Below are 16,162 nucleotides of genomic sequence, written 5' to 3' on the forward strand. Positions count from 1 at the left end.
GTGCCCTACATCTCTGGGAATTGCTGCAAAAGAGCGGGAAGACATGTCGGGTGATTTCCTGCTGAAACTTGTTAACCGAATGCCTCGTGTTTGTGAGGCTGTTATTAAGGCAAAGGGTGGCTATTTTGAGAAATTCAAGATTTAGAGACAATTTTCAATTTTCTTGAACATTGCTTTGATACTCCTTATGTTTTGTTTCGTATACTGTAACGTTTTCAAGTATTTACAAAAACGTGTACGGCGTAAAACATTGTCAAAAAAACTAGTTTCCAGTAAGTGTACTCAAACTTTTGACTGTATATATATATATAACAACAATTCATATATATTTATACAGTTCTTATATAACACCGATAGTTAGGACTCTTAAGATGATGTTTAAAGAACGGATTTTGACCCACCACTTTTATCCCTGAAAATGTCTTTGTTTGATTGTTTGAGACAGCCACTCCGTGTATGTGTCCTATGATGTCTCCAATAATGCACTTGAAAGCAAGGCTCCTACACACTCTCAGGTCTCTTGTAATGATCCAAACAGAGATAGAGATATTCACTCAGCAGATATATTCATTTAACACCTGAAAATGTGTAAACCTGGGGGTCTTCATTTCACTGAACGGTTGATTCTCGCAAGTGCAAGTGAAAATCCGAACTGTGTTTTTATGATAAAATGCAGGCTGATAGCAGCTGTGGAAACATCAGTATAACAATTCTGTCATGAGTGTGTAAAAGGCGTTCTGTAATGAGTGTGTATGTTTTATTTATTATTGATCTTTGATGAAATGTAAGTATCAAACACTAGACAAGACAATTTTTGTACTGTATCGATAACTATCAGCAAGGCAGAATTTATCAAATACAGTACTTTAGTTTATAATTCTTTCAAAAAATGCATTTTTGTGTCTAAAACTGTTTCATGGTATCCAGTCTGTGACTAGTGACCTCTGAATTCCTGAACAACAGGTGTACTGTCTAATTCAAAATCACCACTAAAAAAAGCCTTGTGTTTCACAAAACAGTTCACTTAACACACTGCTCTGATGTATAGCTGAGAGAAAATTTTCAGAGGGACCCTGTCTTGTTTTATATTATGATCGCACACACGCAGCAGCAGATCCCAGCGTTGCGTCAGTTAGGAAGGTAATGTTTAATGAAAACAGAACAGGACTGAAGGAGATGAGATGGACAGCAAATGAGAAAGAAACAACAGGGATCACAGAAACATGACGCGATGAGAGAACCTACACAAGAAAAGATTAAAGGGTATTTTTAATTGGCAGTGGTAGTAAAATGCTCAGGACAGTGGCAGCAATCCGAGTACTCTTTGCTTGTAATCAACACACTGAACACCTCTCATCTGAAGGCATTTAATAGCCTATTCACACCACCTATATAATCCATGACCATCACGTTAAAATATGTTGTGTTGGGGGGTGGAATCCTTTCACTTCTTATGGTCTATCCTTTGTTCATGGCTGCATTTTTCACTTAAGTAATTACAGATGTGCAGATAAATACTCAAAGTCCAAAATCAACCCCCTGCGTGTATGTGTGCATGCTTATTTTATATTGTGCCGCGGCTCTCCGGTTCTTGATCAGGGTCTGTGCAATGGTTAGGGTTGCTGCGGTAAGGCAAAGATTGTCTCTTAAGGTCTTTCACTGAATTGCGTCCGACTCATTGTTGTGTTCCTGGAAAGGCGGTTCCTCCCCTGTCCTCCTCCTCGTCTGGTTTACTACAAGGCATCAAGAGCTTTGGAGACTTGGCCAAAGACATCATCCACACTGCCCTCTGCATTCATCTGAACGAGGAGAGAGGCAGAGGTTAGAGGGCAATCTGTCATATAACTGAAACGTGAGGTATGTGCACATACTCTGGTGAATGAAATACTAAATATAGCAGTTTATGTTAACTCCTAAAATGTCATGATGGAAAACTTTCTGTTGGATCACACAGACCCAAAAAATGACAGACAAATCAATTATACTTAGAGAAAAGTTTGTGAAATTAGTGACGTCTACAAAAAGTTTGACTGCCTAAAAAGGTAGATGTTTACATGTATTTATGTATATTAAAACAAATGTTAACATATCTATATATTATTAAGCTAACACCTTTTCATACTTAATCAAAATCTGTTGATTTATATTTGCGTATTAACTGATTACAGTACTGGAAAACTGGAGTCAAAAGGAACTAAAAGAACACAGAAAAAAAAAACCTTGCTTTAGAAAGAGCAACATAATGTCAACTACCAAACTCTCTGAAAACTTTGGATGCAACATGATGCACCTCATTTGTGCATTTGATATGAGGGACAACTTTTTAAAACTAAACGCTTAGAAAGGTTTGCATATAGAAAACTAAGGGCACCGTTTGATGATTCCTTGACTAACCAAGCAAGTTCCAGTGTATACAGTGGGAGTGTTAATTAAGTGAGCTGCTCAGTGAAAGAACCCACAAAACAGCATGCTCAGTTCAGATCCTCCTGAGCAGCTCAGAGCGCTACAGGGCACATTTCATCAGTGATGTGACTTAGCAGAAATATTTTCGTGCAGTGAAAGAACCCACATAACAGCATGCTCAGTTCAGCTCCTCCTGAGCAGCTCGGAGCGCTACAGAGCACATTTCATCAGTGATCTGAGTGAACAGAAATCTTCTCGCTCAGAGCAGCTCAGTGACTGAAGGCCCCCTGTGTCTTATACAGGAGCCCCAGCTGCAGCCTACCTTCCTGACGATGCCACGGCCCTCGTAGAAGGCGATGACAGGCTCGGTGGCCTTGTAGTAGGTGTCTAGGCGCTTCTTGATGGTCTCCTCATTGTCATCCACGCGGCCACTGGTCTCTCCGCGCTTCATAAGCCTCTTCACCATGGTTTCAGCACCGGCATCAATGTACAGCAGCAGAGTGGGTGCACCAATCTGGAGAGTGGGGCAAGGGGTAGTGCCACTCAACACACAACTCTACAATCACCCCAGGGTTTCTATAGCATGCTCACTAACAGGATTACACCAGAAGGCTTCCACTGCTATCCTTATAGCGGCTTTTCAAAATTTGACAAACACAATTCACATGAAGACCTAACTGATACTGCTGGCACTAAATACAATTCACATCGACATAACTGATCCCGCTGGCATTAAACACAATTCACATCAAGACCTAACTGATAACTGTGGCATTAAATACTCCTGCACTGTAACTGTAGTTTTGTTATTTGGTACTGTATTTTCTCAAAGCCTCTATAACTGTAGCCCCACAATGTAAATGTAATCCTAGGATTCATGTTGCTATGGTATTGTAGCATTATCATATTTTCATATCATATTCATATTTTATTTCTTATAAAATAAGGAAACTTTAGTGCAGGTAAGGGCAGTTTAATCAGATCTCTTTAGTGCAGGTAAGGTTAGTTTAATCAGATCTCTTTAGTGCAGGTAAGGGCAGTTTAATCACAACTCTTTAGTGAAGTTAAGGGCAGTTTAATTACCATTCTGAGTTGTTGTTTACTGCTTTATAACATCCTTTCGGAAAAAAAATGGAGCAAACTTTCAATATGTTTACAGAAAACCTTTTAAATCTTATAGAGTTGCAATTTTGATTTGACCACATCCAGTTCTGGATATCCTTGCCTAATGCCACACATACCTTCTTCTCAAACTCCTCTCCCTGCTTGACCTCGCGGGGATAGCCGTCGATCAGGAAGCCCTTGGAGACGTCAACCTTGGCGATCATGGCGTCCTTCAGCATGTCCAGAACAGTGTCCTGCAGACCAAGCACAGCCGGGTCAGGGTGAGCTACATTCACCGTGGAACTAAAGATTCACAATACCATGTTGAACTAGCTTGGTTGCCTTACTTTGCAATGTAGTCGTTCACACTACTCAGTACTTTGCCACATTGCTGTTTTACTCATTTTTAAAATGTTTGCAAAATGACGCAGAAAGATAATTTTCTGCATACAAAAATGCACTTTTGGATGACTGGTATAGTGTTAGAAAGTGGTACATCATCATAATGTGGTATGTGTACCAAAACTTGACCGGTATAATGTCAGAAAGCAGTACTCTGTCAAGTTTTGGTAGAGGTGCGATCTGATGGTTGTTTTTCTATTGTGAAATTATACAATCAATTTCTCTAAAATGAAAAAACAATTCACGACGAACAAGACAAAACGAGAAGTCCACCACTAAGTAGCACAAGTAAAAAAATGTACAAGACCCAGTGTCTTGCATATGATAAATACTATTTATCTTAATGGAGGAAAAATCTGATAAATTACATTAAAAATAATGTAAACGACTTGAAATTATGATAAATTAAATTAAAAAAAGGCAGAAAACAGTATAACATAGCAGATTTGAATGGGCACTTCCGTGTTTTCTTAGCGAAAGTTGTTTAGGCAAGGCGTTCCATAAAAGCATCAAACCTCTCAAATGTACAACATGATGTAGCCGAATAATATGATTCTCAGGAGGGTTTGTATCCGCTTCAGTGTTGAGAAACACCTTTCTGCCTCTGCTGTAGTCATCTGAGTGGTAATAACTATCTTCAGTAGCTTTGTAATCTCCAGAAGTGTTCTGTCTAAGTTGCTATATATCATCAATTCAAACATATATAATGCATTTTTTGTCTTTTTAAAAGCTTTCATACCCTGTTTGTAGGTCAACATGTAAGGAAGTCTTACTAAGCAGTGAATATGCTGGAACTGTTTCCTCTAGCACACCATCCATGAAAGCTGGCTGATATTCATCAAAACAGTCACTCTGCTACAGTGCTGCAAAGACGAGGATCTTTCTGAAGGCAAACCGGTCCTTTGCAATAATGTTACAAATTTACAAGGCAGCTCTGTCATAATCTTCTGTAGTATTTGGCCCCCTTTGTCTTTTTAGCATTAGTGGCAGGTTCTCAGGGAGGCTGGATTCCAGTATTTTAACAGATGCTTGGATGTCCTAAATGCTTTGAATAAATTAAGTTACACATGTAATATTCCTTGCCTGGAGTTTCCCATACAAAATATCCACCTTCATTATTATCTTTTTGGAACAAGTACAGAAAGAACAGAAACTCTCTGTCCATGAAGCTATGGGAAAAACCATTAGCTTCTCTAACTATGACACTGTCAAAGTCTCCTGAATTAATAACTGTCTGAAAACACTAACAGGTGATTGTGCTTTTCAAACACTGTCCTTACTGCGGACTACCAAAATTCCACTTTCTTTGAGGAGCAGTTCCAACTTCATCCAAAACAACAGTTTTCTTTGGAGAGCTAGAGAAAAAAAGTTGAAAAACTGGCTGCTTGTCTCACTACATTGAGTTGATGGGTGTAGCAATGGACATCATGTGCATTTGGATATTTTTCCCTTGCAGACTTCCAGACTCCGCCAGCCTCGCCACACATTACACTCGCTCCATCATAGTTCTGTGCAATTATTTTCTTCTGTGAATATGGCACCTAGCTATTGCAACTAGTACACTTTGTGAAATATTTCTAATGTCACTGGTTTCATCAACTTGAATAGCGACATAATCAGTCTGTCAATTCTTTCACAATGTGTTCCCTGCAAACCTCCAACATGCAGCCTAGAAGTTCATTTTGAACAGTCTTAGAGGTGCCTTTAAAGGCTGTGGCCATCTTCAAGTGTGTTTCCACTGCTTGATCAAACTCTGAAACAAAACCTACCATTCCAAGAAACACTTCAGGATTGGAAGATGCTGATGATTCATCAGGACCTCGTCAAGCCAATTCAAAAGCGCCACAGAACTTCATGCATTCAGTAATGCGTGTAAGCGTGTGTTGGTTTATAGATACTTCTTCATTGTGCTTCTTTATGGTATTTCGATAAGCAGTGCTAGGCCGGACAGCAATATTCCCTCTCCTAGATGCATTTCACATGTCTTATGAACTCCTGAGTTCATGTTTTTTTTTATTTAGAGGAGAGATGTTGCAGTTCTGTAACTCTGGTTCTTGACCATGCTGCATCAGTGTCACCCCGAGTGGAGGCAAGAAAAGCAAAACAGTGTATGGCTGTTTTTACGTGCAAAACCCCATGGCCTAGCTTACCCCATGACTGGTTACAACCTTTTGATCTGCAGTTTCTGCACTTCCTCCATTGTAGCAAAATTATTAGCAAGCAAAAAAAATCTACTGTATTCATGTCTTCTGTTTTTGATTTACTTACAATGTTAAAACATGGCAACAACTTACAAACAAAAAAGGTTAAAAAACAAAAACACACCAAATGGACTCAGAAAATGATATTTGTATTTTTTTATTTTTTAAATTTTCAGGAACCTTCACAGAAATTAACTGCAGCAGATAATTAATTGCAGTTTGGATGGGGTTGTTTTGCATATTAAAATAACCATTAAATGTACTATGAATATTGAAGGTACAAAAAGCAAACAGCCTTTACCAAGCAGATTATAAATCATTAACATGTACGTAGAGTGCAATTGTGCATGTAGATTGTCCTGCTCGCTATTCTGCTGCATATGTGTTGTGTAGAACGTTGGATTCCACTTCTCTTATATATGACAGATAATATTAGTTTAAGTCCTGTCGATGTTAAAAATTAATATAGGGGAAAAAAACTACGAGATCATGCAAATAAACTATATAAAGAGACAGACATAATGTGCTCTAAATATATTTGCACTGCAACACACAGAAAATGTTTCTTTAACTCATCTAAGATCCTGTTATGTATTTTCCATATACTCCCCTATGGGTTAGTTCCCATGATCAGTCTAGCATGGTCCACTTGATCAGATCAGCTAAACTAATTCACTTTCTGATCTACTTCGCTGCAATTGGTACTCATTTTGTTCTGTTCCTAGGAGTTCTCTACTCCTAAAGTTAGTACTGGTACAACTGGCCCTGTGGCTTTTCAGTTTAAAACAATGGGACCTGTGACCAGTAAAGAAAAAATAAAAACAAACTGTATTTAAACACAATATATATTTTTTCTATTAAAAAAATATTTTAAAGATAGATAGTTATTTTTTCGAAAATCCAATCTGGTACAGTATCCACCAGATTAATAATAATAATAATAATAATAATAATAATAATAATAATATAATAATAATAACAACCAGACTGCTATTTTGAATGTTCAGGCCTGTGTCAGTTTCATTCAGTTGCTGAGCTGTACTGAGGTTTATAAAATAAAGCCTTTATAAAGTTGGATTTATCACAGAATATACCAATTCTGTACTGGGTAAGAATGTCGTAAAATATACAGACTTGAATCTTTAAAAGTGTGGCAGTCATTTCCACTACTGTATAACAAATAACAGGCATTTGTGTAATGGCCTGAGAGGCATTGATCTGCATCTAGTGGACACTTTGTGCAAACGCCATCTCTGGGGAAAAGGGGAGGGGGTGTGGTTTGGGTCTCTTACCAGGGGGACGAGCTCGCCCTTCTCCATAATGGCGGACAGCTTCTTGCCTCTCTCTGAGCCTGAGCTGACCTCTGCCCTGAGCAGGTCACCGGTGGACAGGTGGGTGTAGCCATACTTCTGAACGATCCTTTCGCACTGGGTGCCTTTGCCAGAGCCGGGACCACCTGCAAACAGAGATGCACACACACTCTCCTGTAATAGTTTTCAAAATACTAAACCTTTAGAAACAGTTTAAAACCAGTGATTTCATTTGAATTGCTCATCCCAAAAGAACTGATATTACTACTTTGTAATTATGTATAAATGCATGTTTATAAATGCAAATAAACAAGCACCCTGCATAATAAAAGAGCACCCTGCTGTGTTAGTCCACAATTGGCTATTCTGAGAGTTAAAACAAGATGGAGTGGAATATAAATCACTGCGACTTACCGACTACGAAGATGATCTTGCTGTTCTTCAGTTTATCTGGAGGGAGACACAGAGAGACCATTTAATGTAATTTCCCCCATAAAGCAAAACAGAAACACTGTTTAAAAAGTCAAAAACAGGGTGAGGTCCTGCTGTTGAAGCCTCCTCCTTACAGCGAGGGAAAAACTTCACTGCTCACAAACAGCAACAACTTCCTCAGTGTCCTGCGACTCTTAGCAGAGCCTGCGACTGCCTGATTCCACACAACAGTACCTGGTTCGGAGACAGACCCAACCTTTGTCGCTAAACCAGAACAACAACTGTTTCCCATTTTGATGGCCGACTTCCTCTTTTCTCTCTCCTTGCTTTTCTTTTCTCCAGAGCAAATGTTGTCAGAAACAAATAGAACTGCTACTTAACTTTTTCCTCCCCACTCTGGCTACAGTCAAACAGATGTTGCCATGGTTACGGTTGCTAACCTGACAGGCCTAGCCCACTTCAAAGGAACACAACTTGGCAGCTGAGTTGTGGAGGGCTGGACAAGGTTAAGTTGTTATTCTGTGCGTTCGCAGAGTATGTAGTCTGAAAAATATTTTAACTCTGCATTTTTATATAGTCTATTTCTTACAAAAAAGTTATAATACTAAAGTTTATTTAGTAACTTTGTATTATAATGTAACCAGAATAACTACACCACATTATACTCTGTACTACATAAAAAAGTGTCCAAAATAACTTACACAACAATTTATTGCACTGATACAGCACCATATTTTGTACTGAGACACTATACAGATTTATACTGTATTTATTTATTTATTTATTTAATAAAACCAATAAAGAGATTTCTTCAGGTTTTGAAATATTACTTTAGGGGGTTAAAAGTTTATTTTACTTTTATACTCCTGCCACCCCAAATTGTGAATTTTTTATTTAAAAAAATTAAAAGTCAGACAATACAGGGTGTCCCAATACTTGATAGTGGGTCGGAAGGTGCAGGAAATGTGTCACATATAGCTGGTCATGTTTACTTTGAATATTCTTTTTTTTTTTACCTGACTGAAATAAAACAAAATCTGTCTCCCTTCTGGGTTCTCCCACACTAGCCATGCTAAAAAAAGCCAAAAGCAATACTGAAAGTATAGAACACATCTATTATTAATGAACAGGTGCCAGCATTTCAGCCATTTCATTGCAGGAGTACCAGTGGTGTAAACTGAGGTTACCCAGTGTGGGTGGCATAGCCTGGATCACAAGCCAGGCAGCAGCAGCTTCTCTCTGGGAACCCGATCCTGTGGTGTGGGCTGAGTAATCATACTCTCCCTGAATTCCACAGGCGATACAGTCAGTCAGTCTGTCTAAATTTACAAAACCACCCTCCAACCCTGTCTGCTCCACACCCTCAACTGGGGGGCTAATTATAGCAGAGCTAGGGTGGGGCTTTTTTTCCCCTGGATTATTAGCAGCAGCCTGACTGCTTACACAGTGATATGTATTTTGATACACCTGAAACTTTTTGTAGTTTCAATACTCTGTAATAAAAAACAGTCCGATCTAGTATATTTTATTAAATGTCCTGAATCCCATCCTCTTTTGAAATATATCTAGCGAGTAAAAATATATTTTGGTAGATGTGAAGTTAGCGCATCTAAAGCATTCCACTGTGTGAATTTGCTTTCAAAGCATATTATTTTAGTATACTTTATTTTCCCTACATTGTGAATGAACACACACACTGGCACACCTCACAAGACCTGCCCTCCAGCACTGAAAGCCCAGTCTGTCCATCTCAGGGTCACATGTTTACCTGCTCAGTGATAATTCATAATTTAATACTGAGAGAGACAGAGAGGCAAGGTTGTTCCTGGTCTCTTTTCTAACATACCTCAGACAAACATCCAGTCAAGCTGAGCAGTCTCTTGTAAGATTTTCTCCACTGTGTACACAGTACTGTCCCATAGCTGCTGCTCCACAGTACATTCTTGTTTTGTGGAGCTCGTAAATTAGGCAGGCTGGCAGTACTGAAGAGTGACAGTTCTAGCTGATTACTCTAAGACATGATTTCAGCAGTGATCACCCCTTTAAGCCAATCACCTCTTTACACTCTGGAACCTGTCAGCTGATGTAGATGAGGTATCGCCCCCTGGAGGACAAAGGCCATCCCTGCAGGTGTCTGCTTAAGCTCACGAGTGCCTATCCAGTAGGGGACGTTGCAGGAAAGCGATTCCCTGACGATTTTGCTGCCCTAACTTGCGGGAGATGCAGGGACAATGCAACACTCCCTGTGGAGTCTTTTTATGGAATATGTTAATCAACAACCATGCCTGGGCACTAAACAAAATTAAACAGCAGCAGTCAATTTATCGAAAATGAGTTTGAGAAAACTGTCGGGCAACAATCTAGTGCATGTGCCAGGTCTATAGGATCTACTGTTCTCATTTTAAGCACACCAAAGTGTCAGTGAGTGAAAGGAAACCCTGTTACTCTCTGATGAATAATTCACAACTCCTGAATCTCACTTACAATGTTACAGACACCACAAACGAAAGCTCATATTTACCTGCCATGATGAGCTGATCTGTGTGTAGAAATCCTTCAACCTGAAAACAGAAAGCATAAAGTAAAACAAAAACAGCAAATATACAGCACTGAAGCTACCCAGCACCACAACCCTGCTTCCCGTACACTAGCACTTGTTGGCTCAGCCTATCAAATAACACGGAATGAGAAGGGTACCAAAAGGTCACTCACTGTATCTGGTTATACCTTCTTCAGTGTTAGATCCTTACAAGCTGGGGTGAGACAGGGTGTTTCATAAGTCCCAGAACACAGACTGGCAGTGGATCGGGTCCAGGTTCCAAGGACCAGAAGCACCACACAGTCGTGACTACCCGCCCTGAGGTGGCAGAGTCTGTGGCATTCATTAAAGAGATGGACTGGAAGGCCATTGTGGAGGAGCTTAAAGCCGCAATGCACACGGTCGGCAGGAACATGCTGAGGAATACGTCATGGCTCTGTGTGCCACACTGATATACTGGATGTGGAACCACTGCTGCTCTGAAACTTGTGCAGCACCCGGGGTCTGTAAGGGTTAAGATCTGATGCAATGTGTTTCCAAGTTGTAGCCCATGCAGAATAATCTAGGGGAGTGCTTCAGCTCCTCTCTCAATATTAATAGCCCTGTACAAGTGTAAACTGACCTGAGTGTGAAACTGAATCCGAGACACTTACAGATTGCAGTTTTTGTACTGTAAGGCTCCACAGCCACCCCACTCTCCTGTATTCATACCTATACTTCATAAATACTTTATATAATGTATACTGTCCACACAACTGTGCAAAATGAGGCTGTAATTCTATCAAGGGTTTCTACTTACATATAAATCAGGAGGGCACTAGCCCAGACAGAACAACAGCCTTACATGTACTGTTTTGGTGTATATTATTTGTTATAATACACGGTGACATAAGTTATAATTTACTATTAACAACTGAAGAAGTGTTGGGAGTAACACTGAATTTAAAAAATGTAAAACAACTAAGAATCAGAGTAGGAAATTCACTTGGCTTTTTTGGAGGGTGGAGTTGGGTGACTCCCTTTGCTTTCTGAATCAGTCTATACTACATAACGTCCCACGGAGGGCATATGGCCGAGGTCATTTTTCACCAAATTTATCTTGCTTATTGTTTTTCTAAGAATATTTGCATTATTTTTCTCTTCCACAAATGTCTCCCTGTTTTCTTTAAACTTTAAATTTGCAGGCCATTGTGTTTGGTATTGATGGTGGTATTTATTTATTTTTTTTAATTGAAGTCAGCAGTTTTATCATCATCCTTATTATACACAGGTCTCACGCCACCACTGTGTATAATAAGACTGTAAAACAAAGAAGTTCAATGAAAATGATTGCTCACCATGTATTATACACTCACCACCGCTTAGAATGGACACGTTTGTGTTAAAGTGATTCACCTGCAGTAAGTGATAAACTCCCACACAATAACCCGACGTTCAAAATGTCCCCCAGTCACCAGTATAGTAAACAAAACAAACACGCGTACATGTGCAAAAAGTACAGTGCAGGGAGGCTACATTACTGCTACATTAGCGTTTCCAGTGAAGAACTCTGTGACATGCACCTGGACGATCTTTTTTTGCAAGTATGGACGGCAATCCTTACGTCATCTCTGCCTGTTTCAGGCAGACCGTCCTGGTCGCCAAGGTGGCACAGCTGAGAATTCTTCCTCTGACATTCCCTCTGGTCTTGAGAGTTTCAGTTTCGGTTGTATTTTCGTCAGCACTCTCCTCCTCGACTACAAAATTCCCAGCTTTTTTGAAGCAACGTGACATTGTTTGCTGACTGACAGAGGTCCAAGCAAACTTCAGTAAGCACACAGTACCTAATAGACATTTTATTTACACACTGATGCTCATCTGTTTTCTCTTTTCAGCCATCCTTGCTATTGCAGTCAGTGCTGTTTTTTCAAACTGTAAACCTGACACTGCATACAGGGATTAAATAGCCAAGGTACAGTACAGGAGGAATCGCTCAGTGACGAGGTGCCTTTTTACTGAAATCTATGTGAATGGCAAGGTAACGAGGTGAAAACAGCTGACTGGTGGATTAGTAAGAGCGATTACTACAGTATAAGCAGTGTGTTTATTATTTTAATTTATTATGTGAATGGCACATAACGAGATCCGAACAGCTGAGTTTGCTTGAACTATACGGCATGCTTAATACTGTATAAATGATGCCTTTGTTATTGAAATAACGGGAATGACACATGCTATTTGTCCGATATAAACGGCTGCCCAAAACAGCCCTGTATGGTGTAAGTGATGGATACTACATATAGAATAATAGCAGAGGTGCAGGGAATTATAACAAAGCCGCTTGCTTCATTTTTATATAAAGCAGATTTTTAATAATCTTGAAGAACTTTGTTTCAAATTTAAGAAATTATGATTTCATCATTTCTGATTTATTTTGCATGGGCTAATGAGCAAGAATAAGACCGACACACTTTCAATGTATTACGCAGAAAGTCATCATTTATGTTTGTTTAACTATGTAAAATGCATTAGTAATGAACAGTGTGTAAGATAATACTGTATGTTGTATGTAGGGTCAGACAGTCAGTTACAAACACAAAAACACTTGTTATGTTTAATAGTAGTTCCTGTGTACATAAATCAGGATTTCTATGTCAAGGGCAGAATGGCTCTTATTACAGTAGTCATCATCTTGCACAGTTTGATACTGTCTGGTACTGTGAAATAAAACAATGGTCAACAACAGTGCTCACAGTCGTTGAAGCTGAAGAGTAGAGTTTCAGATCAATATGTAATCCATTGTTTATTTATTTATGGATTTTAAAAGCTTGCTTTAGCTCTCCTTTAAATGTTAGAAGTTCTATGTGTCGAGTCAATTTATTTTGTGTGTAAAGTATTAGCATTGTTACATTTTGAACCTTTGTATTTTGAATTTATCTTGCGGGAATGTATAATGACACTACATTGAATTATCCTGGTGAACACAGTTTTAATAAGTCACAGCAAACTTTAATCAAACATTTCTGTTTAAAAAATATGGGACTTCACTACTGTAGTACTTAAATTTTAGGATGCAATTGTGAACCCAGGGTGTATTTCAACAAAATAAACATCAGGTGAGTGCCATTCTGATCTATAGAACAGATTTCATTAAGTGATGGATTTTGTATTTGCTACAAAGTCGAATGACAACAGTGATGATGGAGGAACCACAGTTAAAACATATCTAGCCAGTACGGTATGGAAGGTTCTGCATCAACACTCCAGCAACAGGACTCCCTAGCACTCTACACTAGAGACAGAAAGGCACTACTGAGACTCACCTGCACTGTAACATGCTTGATCTCCATAAACTTGTTACCATTTTAATTAATTAGCACAGTGGCAGTATTTATTTCGATCAGTTGCACAGACCCCAAGAACTGAATATAGTAGAGCTGTTTTAGAAACTGACAAATTTTACTTGTGTTTTCTGAACTATTTCTGAGATCGAGACCCCACACCTGACTGCAGCTAGTGCCACTGTCCCTCTCCTTTAAAATATCTTGTGGATCGAGCGTTGAGTCCAGCTTATCAAGATGACCTTTGTCTTTTAAATGCCAGCCCTCGGTCAGCTGTAGGCCTCACTGACAAGCTGGCTTGCCTATTTTGGACTCCTGGCTGGAGGCACCCATGGCTCCTTGGGATTCTAAATATGTCCCTCTCGTAAACTGATTCAGATACCTGCTCCCTCCCCAAGATCTGCACTGTACATTGTGCCTTTAGATAAATAAATTAAACAATAATTTAAATGAAAATCAAGAAATGCAATAGGAGTATACTATTTTTGGAGTAATATTTTTCATTTCTCATAGGAATTAATGTTACTAAAAGCAAGCTGTATTTATTGAGGTGCTGTTTTTGGAAGTGTGAAATTAGATGAATGATAAATCAGCTATAGTGGTGAATGAATTTCTGTTTTTATATTATTATTATTATTATTATTATATAAATATCTGCTTTGTAGTAAAAAGCATTGCTTGCCTTTGAATTTCAGTGAAGGTTCTACCAGATCATTTTTCAATTCTGACCTAAAGTCATTTAACCCTTACAATATTTAGTAACAATGCATTCCATTCCATTAAATATGACCTTAGTAATAAAATAAAATCTACAAATATCCAATACAAAGTCAATCTTATATGAATGCTAAGTGGTTTCCTTCATTACAGCCATTACGCCCAGTCACTCAAAGGAGATTTTCGTCTCTCCTGAAGTTGTGTTAATGTGCATCTTGATTAATGGAGGTACAGTATGTTCGATCCAAATGCAACTGTTAAGGGTTGGGGTACTGTGGCAGAGCAGGGCTCTGCCCTTGGAAATACTGGCAGGGATGGAGTTAAATGCTCCTCCCTGCCCAGGTTGATTGCCCCAGGTGGGAGCAATCAACTAATGTAATTATTCAATTATCATTTAGCCACCTCGCATAAAAGGAGGCCTCAGCTTCCCAGTAAGGAGGAGGTAGCTGAGGAAGCAGGTTGGTGGTTGTTGTTTGAGATTTTTCAATTTTGCTAAATCCAGTGAAGGCATTGCCCAGCCTGGAAACCTTTATTTTTGTGAGGTTTTGCTTTATTTGTGTTTCAATCCATCTGTTTTGGCCCTTGTGCCCTTTCATTTTTGTGTTTATTTATAATAAGTTATTTTTTTGAACTGCAGTCTGTCTCTGAGCCTCTATCCACTCACCAGCCTGCCACAGGTACATATTACTGTTATTATACACAGACCGCTTGTCTAAAATTGCTTGACTAAAATTCTCAGGACAGGCTCAGATTTGTTTGATTAACAGGAATCTGGCTACTTTTTAAATAGCACAATAATTCATACTGTACATGCAGAACAATGTCTTTGGAATGTTTAATCTGTAATCAGGAACCAACATGGGATTAGATAAACTACCTCAAACTGCGCCATCTAGTCCAAATATTCCCATGTAACCGCTTCATCATGGCTTTGAACTAGGATCTAGAGGGCATTGAGTGCACAGGATTTTTCTTTTTTGCAACCTAATCTCTCTCCCTAGCAGAATGTGGATGTTAAGTGTTTCATACCTAAAACCTTTACCTTGGGATTGGTGCTAATTATGATACTACTATCATTTTAACAGCTTTTTGAAAGTACCAAAACAGCTTAAATTATGAAATGATAACACCTCAGAAGCAATTTACTAGTTATTAGTTTTCTCACAATTTAAATGTAATTCTAAATCCACCACATCCATGTGTCATAGTTTCACTCAAAGCTTTCACTTGGAAGTCTATCAAAGAGTTTTCATTGAGTAATAAGAAAAATAAAAACTATTGTGGTACTGCACTGAAACCCCTATCATTGTGTGTGAGGCTCCCATGATCTCAAGCCACTATCTCACACTTTTATCTGAAATCCATTGACAAGGAGCATCCTGTAATAAAAGTGTATAGTATAGAGCAGTTACAGACAACAAGCAGAACTTCAGAATAGTACACGGTCCATACAGTCACACAGTCCATATACACTAAGAGGAAGGAAGTGCGTGGAAACCACATACACAAGCTGCTCAGTACTGCTGCTTCTCTAACAGCACTGGGCTATAAACAGATCTGTGGCCCAGAGGCAGCTGCATATTAATAAACCATGCCAATAAATGCATGCAGTTCAAGTGCATTACCTGACACGCTGAATGCTTATGCAAAGAGCCCAGAAGGCCCTATACTTATCTCAATATACTACCTATTGCATAGCAATATTCCAGGGTTTTTTGGTGCTCCTAATTGTAA

At 39.0% G+C, this 16,162-nt stretch overlaps 1 protein-coding gene across 1 annotated transcript in view; it reads right to left on the reverse strand.

Annotated features, from left to right (window-relative positions):
* Window positions 1-1,251: 1,251 nt before the first annotated feature.
* Window positions 1,252-16,162, reverse strand: part of LOC121303531 — a 42,238-nt gene continuing 27,327 nt past the window's right edge. Inside the window, exons 10-16 of the mRNA XM_041234285.1 lie at window positions 9,040-9,136; window positions 8,087-8,227; window positions 7,835-7,870; window positions 7,403-7,566; window positions 3,645-3,761; window positions 2,726-2,917; window positions 1,252-1,799 (exon numbers count right to left, since the gene is read on the reverse strand). Of these exons, the coding sequence (XP_041090219.1) occupies window positions 1,734-1,799; window positions 2,726-2,917; window positions 3,645-3,761; window positions 7,403-7,566; window positions 7,835-7,870; window positions 8,087-8,227; window positions 9,040-9,136 (813 nt within the window). The 3' untranslated portion in view covers window positions 1,252-1,733. The remainder of the gene's footprint in view (window positions 1,800-2,725; window positions 2,918-3,644; window positions 3,762-7,402; window positions 7,567-7,834; window positions 7,871-8,086; window positions 8,228-9,039; window positions 9,137-16,162) is intronic.

This window comes from Polyodon spathula, chromosome 33 (assembly GCF_017654505.1).
Source record: "Polyodon spathula isolate WHYD16114869_AA chromosome 33, ASM1765450v1, whole genome shotgun sequence".
NCBI classification, from domain to species: Eukaryota; Metazoa; Chordata; class Actinopteri; order Acipenseriformes; family Polyodontidae; genus Polyodon; species Polyodon spathula.